Source organism: Limulus polyphemus, unplaced genomic scaffold (assembly GCF_000517525.1).
Source record: "Limulus polyphemus unplaced genomic scaffold, Limulus_polyphemus-2.1.2 Scaffold763, whole genome shotgun sequence".
In the NCBI taxonomy this organism is placed as follows: domain Eukaryota; kingdom Metazoa; phylum Arthropoda; class Merostomata; order Xiphosura; family Limulidae; genus Limulus; species Limulus polyphemus.
Window position 1 is genome coordinate 266586 of NW_013666373.1, and position 7928 is coordinate 274513.

At 29.4% G+C, this 7928-nt stretch overlaps 1 protein-coding gene across 1 annotated transcript in view; it reads left to right on the forward strand.

Annotated features, from left to right (window-relative positions):
- Positions 1-1677, forward strand: part of LOC106460390 (paired box protein Pax-5-like) — a 58791-nt gene extending 57114 nt beyond the window's left edge. Inside the window, exons 9-10 of the mRNA XM_022387106.1 lie at positions 1007-1132; positions 1574-1677. Coding sequence (XP_022242814.1) covers positions 1007-1132; positions 1574-1677 — 230 coding nt within the window. The remainder of the gene's footprint in view (positions 1-1006; positions 1133-1573) is intronic.
- The last annotated feature ends 6251 nt before the right edge of the window (positions 1678-7928 follow it).

Here is a 7928-nt window from a genome sequence, read left to right on the forward strand (position 1 = left end):
GACGAAAACCGGTAGAGAGATTGGCTTTCTGTTTAATAGAATTAAGTATGTTAAAATGCAAAGCACCATTTAATACATTTTACAGTTACAAAAAACTTCATCCCTGCTTACCCATTGCCCTCATCCTTTTTTTTTTCACGTCATACAAATAACATAACAGATTCACTGACAGTCTTAAAGTGAGATCTTATCCGTTAAAGATACATTATAAAGTGAAGAGACTTTAAACTTGCAAGATACTGAAAGACTTATAGGACGTTTTTCTAGGAGATACCAGTATTTAAGAATCATAGTTATAATTTAACGGTATTCCTGGTGATAAGACTCAGAGTTCAAGCTTGTTTTCCTGTAGGACTCTAGTCTAGATTCTAGAGTAACGTCGTGAAGAAAAGTTCATAGAAGCAATAACCTAGACTTGGCAGATAAAATAAACTCAAAACCAAAAGAGTGAGATATAGTTGTGGTTCTGGAACAAACGATCAGTGTGTTATACTTACTTAATCATGATTTTTAGTTAGTTAGATAAATTTATGTATCTCTAATAGCTTATACAGGTTGTTCAAATATTTTGCTTACAAAATTGTTGATATAAGTATGGAAGTTGATAAACATAATTTCCGAACACACTATGAATGAATGGTTGAAATATGCGGATTGCCTCATGGCATGTTTAATTTCAGCCCATAGAGATACAAAAAGAGTATGTGGATATCCTAAGTATTATAATATCCCCCCCCCCATTATCAGCTGCAAGTTATGCTTACCCAAACACGAGTTTAGTTAATTAGAAATATTTTTGTGTCTGTATTAGCTTATTATACAGAATGTTCAAAATTTATGCTAACAAAAAATTAATTATGCTCAGTGAGATTATTTGAATGATTTCTGAACACCTTGTACAGTGAACGAATAGTTCGTATCTGCACCTTCCAAATTTGATTTGTGTCATAGAGTAAAAAGCAACATATAGATATATATAAACATGATACGATTTCCTCCCATATAGTAGCTGGAAGTGCAGTCTCAGGTGCGGGCCTTCCTGGAAGTGAGTACAGCTACACATCTCAGTTCTCCCAATACCCATCACCCACTGCATATGGAACCTATGGATACGGACCAAGCGGAATTATAAGTATGCTTTTCGCATCCAAATATTAATAACATCTTTAATATTAAGAACGTGTCATTGTGTTCGATTATTTTTTTATAAATATTATTGAATTAGGACTTAAGAAATCCAAAATTTTCTTTCTTAATGATATTTGTACTTAAAATAAAATGTTAGAAACGACAACAAAAATATTTGGTTACTTTCATACAAAATATAATGATCCATAAATATTTCACTAATTAGTAATCAAAATATTATTATATTTATTAATATAATACATATTTCTAGCTTCACAGGTTCTTCTTTAGTGACGTAAATTATTTTGGCCTGTTTTCCTGCTTCTATATTCTACTTGAGATAATATGATGAAAAATATTATTTAAAGAGTTTTCTCTCTCTCTTTATTTTTTTTCTTTCAAAAAGTTGTTTAGTTTTATCGTTTACTTTTATCTTGTTTATTAGATACATCATACTACTATGCCCACAACGCACGACCACCGTCTTCCAATGGTCCTGCTCTCGGCAGCCCTATTAGTCCAAACATTTTCAAGACAGAAAGGTGCTAGTTGAGAAGACAGTGACAACAGATTATATCTGGATTTTCATAATACACTATTGATTCAAATTTGTTAAAGCCCTTACTTATCACCAGATCTGTTCCTGTAAGTGAATATCAACATTAGAGATGCCGAAAAGGACTAAACGATAGATCACTGCACCACCAGGTGGCTCTAAGAAAGAATATTTTATTTAGGGTGTTCTACCTCTTCTTCGGACTAAGTCATTTACATCCAAAGACTTATCAGATTAATTCAAAACAATAGAAACTGTGTAGAATATGCATGTTACATGCTGTATATTGCTTACACTTAAAGGCAACGGGCAATAATGGTCTCTTTTTAAAACGACTATTTTCTATAGTGTTCACAACTTCCTGAACTTGTACTGAAAACGTTTCAACTTGAAAATTTATCAATCCAAGGTATATAAGAAAAAAAGTGTCGTATATTTAGCTTGTATGTGTTTCCTATTCGGTCAAAAAACCTCTATTTCACTGTTAGTCCTAATATACCTACGTTGAAGCCAAAGATTAATTACAATTCATGGTATTTACATTTAGGGGTTTTGAATAATCAGTTATTTTATTTTATTATTCATCTCGCATTTTCTTTGTGTGTTTTTTTGTTGTTGTTTTTTTTCATCTTCGAACGTTATACGTAGCTCTGGGTGAGGTGTGAATGATGAGGGCACGAGTTCAATTCAAAAATCGAACATCAGGGTCCCTGCGATTTTTATTGCATGTTTAAAAAGTACAATAAAGTGAAGACAGAGGTGATATTTAATGACGCATTTCAACTTTTATGTTGATATTAAGTTTTATATATTTTAAAGCTAATAAGAAACTAAACGTACTTCTAGAAAAATTAACTGGAATAAAATATATTGTATATCCATACAGTAGTCACATCTTTAATAGTCATATTTATCTATCTATATATTTAATACTGAATGGACCAAGTTAAATAATCTGTTAGCTTAAAAACTGAAACAAACATTTCAGAATAAAAACGAGCCTTTTATAACGTATTTGTATTCAACCCCTACCGTTAGTGTAGTAGCTGTATTCAAATTAGTTCGTATGGCGAACAATGTGGTTTGATAATAAGGAAACAATGAAAACGCTTGAGATACTTTTTAAAAGCCACATTGGAATATATTCTTTTTCCATGACACTATGTTAGCGCCATCTATTAACATTTTTAACAATTTGTTATTAGTTATTTTAAGTGCAATGTCAACACGGTAAAAATATTATTTGGTTTTAGTTAACCATATTACTCACTCAAACTCCAACATGCTTAACTTTTAAGTGTTAGAAGCTATTACTAATCTATGCATCTATGTGTTCAATATATGATTTATGATAAAATACTATATCACTAAGATAGTTTAACTTTCGAAAACTTAGACTAATTTATTAAATGCAATAAACTTTCTTAATTTTTAAGAAATTCGTGAAGTTTTTATGACTGTATATTATTTGTGCCCAACATAATTTTGTTACGTAATAAAGGAAAGTGGCTTTGATACTTAAAATTTGTCAAGTATGTTTAGTTATGTTTTTATATTTTATGTAAAAAATTATGCATTTATCGATAGAGAGCGACTACGTTGTCTTAAATTTCTCTACGTTTTTCAGGTATCAAAATTCAATATATAAAAATTATTCAGCCTAGCTAGCTTATTTCCAATAAACACTACATAAAGGCATCATATTATTTTAATCAGTTAAAGCTAGTATTAAAAAAAAATTAATATAGCAGTGTTAAGTCATCCTTGGCCGTTTTAGCCACAAACGTTATTTTTTAAATGTAGCCGGTTAATTTCAGTATGATGTCAGAGCTTAGCACCTTGTATAGAATGTAATATTATTTTTCTCTCTTGCACAGGTATAAATAATCTGTCTTTCTACATAGAGATTATTTTCCCTCAAAATACAATGGCATATAACTGTCACACTTCAGTGAAACATGCATCTTTTAGAACTCCTGCTTTTTTTATACACTCGTAAGAAGACAAGCATTTGTAAAGATACATAATCCTGTACGGTGCTTTACATAATCCTGTACGGTGCTTTACATAATCCTGTACGGTGCTTTTTTTTTTCTCAGATTAATAAACATAACTATTCTAGGTTGCAGAGACAGAAATGGGATGTATAAATGCAGAATATTTTACGGCAGCATAAAAAACGTTCTGAGCTACTTTAAATTTCACGCTTTAGCGAAGCTTGGTAATGTTATTGTAAAACCACAGTTAATACAAACGTAAGACATTTTCAACTTTCCTCACACACATTGCTCGCTACTGATGTACCACGGTCATTTTTAATTTATTTCGTTTTGGTAAATACAATAAAGAGTAGATAATTCATCGCTTACAGGTTTCCACGCTTACAGGCTCGTTTTCTTAAGAGTGTATAAAAATTCTGCAGGCTATAATGAGCAGATTAGATATTCTGTTTTATTTGAGTGTTTTAAACACTAGAGTAGATCCTACAAAAGTCAAACAATTACGTGTGATTGACATAAGCTTGGAGAAAATAAATATATCTGTTCTACATATATTCTGTCCAACATGTGATTATTTGTGAAATCACTATGTTAAAATATACATATCTTATAATTAATAACATGGAATTATTAAAGCTCTATTTAGATAAGTGTTTCAACATTCAGATAAATATATTAAATTGTAAAACACTGTGTTATTTCTGTGTGCAGTATGACCGATTTTCGTTATTAATTCTTGATTATGTAATCGTTATTTCGGTTCAAAATATTAAACAACAACAACAGCCGAACATGTCAGAAATCCATGAGTTATATTTGTAATGTGAAAACAGGTGAATGTATTTATTTGTAGGAGCTAAAAAATCTTTCTGTATCACACAAACTACAATGTTTCAGTTTCATATCTTAGAAACTAAAAATATCTTATACATCTTGGGATTTAACACTATCTTTCATGAAAAAAGCAGAATAGAGTGTCTATAAATCAAATGTGCAACAATCACGAATACTTTTGTTCAAGATTTAGAAATATTTATGTGTCAAAATGTAAACATATAGTATCGTATGTGAATCTGTATATTCTAGAAGAGTGTGACAACGTTAGTTAGCATGTGGTATTCGACTGCATGTAAAACGGGCATTTCTTGCTAAGTGGTTGATATTGATGGTACTCCGTTAATATATTAATTTTATATATACCCTTCCAACCTCCTTACTGGGTGAAATTATTATGGATTAAACTATATCCTTTCACAGGGAGAGCTGTTTATAACAAGCTTGATAGTATGAAGAATGTCATGAATCCCATTGAAGTTTCCATATTTCTAGACACTGTATTAATAATAACAACAGCAAAACTGAAAATTGAAAACAAGATCTGAAGCTTGTAGATCTAGGTTTTCCATGACGTTGTTAACAGTGACAGTGTTACTTCTTTACGCTCCATATGTCACCGTATAACTGAAAAATGATTCTCTTGTTGATTCTTTATTCTACTTGGATTTAAATGCAGACTCTGTGAGGATCAAAGCCCATTCAATCTCAAATCACTTCTGCCACCACGGCAAGTCTAGATGTTACTTTTGGAATCTGAGATTCTTTATAAAAGAAAATCTCTTTTAATGCGTTGTTTTTAAGGAAAGTTGAAAGGGAATAGAGAGAGAAGTTTAATGTTGCTGTTTATTACACTGAGAAAGGCGGAAACAGTGACTCTTTCTCAACACAAAAAAAAGAGATGTCTTTTGGTCACTAAATTACTTTAGCAATTTCTACCCACTTGAATTCCACAAAATCATTAATCTTGCGTCCCCCTATAGGACAGTAGTAAGTTTACGGACTTACAGTGCTAAAATCCGAGGTTCGATTCCATGTGGTGGAGACAGCAGGTAGCGCAATGTGGCTTTGATCTAAAAAACAATCAAACAAATATTCATTTTGCAACTTAATTGCATGTATACATGGCGAAAATAATCTGATAGTTGTACTTGCTAATGTCTCTTAAACAGACGCAATTATTTTGCTGGGCAGATGAAAATCCATGGATGACTTTGCGAAAGTAACAGTAAATAAATTCAATAAATTTCTTCGAATTTAATGTGTTTTAACACATTATATAATTTTCATCTCTGGGATAATGAAAACTAATCATATGATAGCTCTTTTGACTCACTCTATATAGAAGCATAAAATACAAGTCATGTAATCCCTTAAACAGTTAGGCCTTTTCATTTATCATGCGTACATTTAAAATTTGCACACGTTTCGAATAATTTTTTTAACACATGAACCTAAATAAATTTAAGGCCAACCAATATGGTATCGTATCTACTTTGGTATAGCCTTTTTTTTCAACACCACAAAGAACCAATGGAAATATCGAAGTTTCCAATTCGATCAGCTTTGAAAATTGTTCTTACAGTTTTCACCTCATATTATGCACTATACTATATATTACAGATGGTTAAGTACGTTATATTAAAACAATTTTGAACGTGGTAATCAGTGACAACCCCACCTGATATAAAGTCGCGGTAGAACAGATTGTATCAGAACTGAATTTTGACATTCAATTTAATTCAAAATACACACAATACAAGAAATACAAGATACAAATAATATATAAAATACAAAAAAGATCCACAATATTTCTTGAGTGTGGATCCTGAATAAATGTATTATTAAACAATAAATAAATCATTAATATTTCCTTTACAAAATTATTTTCATTTTGACCTATTTTTATTTTTTATATTATGCATAAACTTTAAATAAGACTTTCTGGTTCTTCTATATTGGTTATCAATTTATTTAATGCTAACTTAATATTTTTGTACTGAACAGTGATCTCATTTCATTTAAAATGTTATCATATAATTTATGTGCTTGATACAAATAACTTTTTCAAATATTTCCTTGTTTACTTTAGGAAGTTTCAAGTCCCCATATACTTCAGCTCTTATTTCGTATATTGATTTTATTTTTTCCCAGTTTTGAATATCTTTACTGAATCTATTTGGTGTTTTATAAATATATAATTTGCACAATGGTAGTATATTTTTTTTTAAATGTAATTTAGTATGGTCATATTGTGATAATGATAATATACATCTTATAATATTCTTTTGTAACTGTATTATAACTCTCAAATTTGTTAGATAGGCACCTCCCCAACAGGTGATACCATATTGTATAATTGATTCAAACCAAACATAATAAATATTTTTCATTCTTAGATAAATATTTTTATATAATAATATTTTACTGCTGATATATTTAATGTCTTCTTCATTATTTTTGTGTTCTTTCCAATTTAATCTATGATCTAAAATTACTCCAAGATACTTGACACTTTCTGACTTTTGTATAATTGAATTATTATTCATATCCTTTTTAATAGATAAATATTTGCAAATGCAATTCTTATACAATTTTAGCTTGTTTAAAATTATTCGACCAGATTTCTTAGCGAAAATTTCATGTAGACCGTTTTCTTTAGATAAATAAATAAATTCTTAATAAATTATCATTAAACCACCTTCTTGTGTATTTTAAATCCTTGCTAAATTTTAATGAGTTCGTTATCAGAATTTCCATTATAAATTAATACTGAGTCATCTGCAAATCTTTCTCCATCAAACCTACTTTCACATAAATCATTTAAATATATTGAAAATATTAATGGTCTTAATAATGATCCCTGAGGTACTCCAGTAAATTCATTTCATCACTTATAACACTTAAATAATTACAGACCGATTGTTTTATTATCAGTTATATCAAAGATTCTTGAGAAAATTGTTACAGAAAGAATGATAAAATTTTTAGATTCAATTTGTTTTTTCTCAAATTGTCAAGTTGGATATAGGGAAAATATGAATACAGAAGATGCACTTATTACAGTGGTTAATAAGTTAAATCAATCGATTAATGATGACAAAATAATATATGCTTTTTTATAGATATATCAAAAGCGTTTCACACGATTTCACAAGAACTTTTACTAAAAACTTTATAAAATTTGAATATAAGGTATTGTTTAAAATTGATTTAAATCATATATATCAAGTAGTAAACAAGTAGTTAAAATAAATAACATCTTTATTTCCTTCTTTTAATTTTGGTATAATGACAGCAAGTTTTTAAATATCTGGGAAAACTCCTTTTTCCATTGACATAGTAACTAAATATAATTTCTACTGTAACTTTATCTCTTCCTACGGCTTTTTTATTTTTTTTAAAAGTTG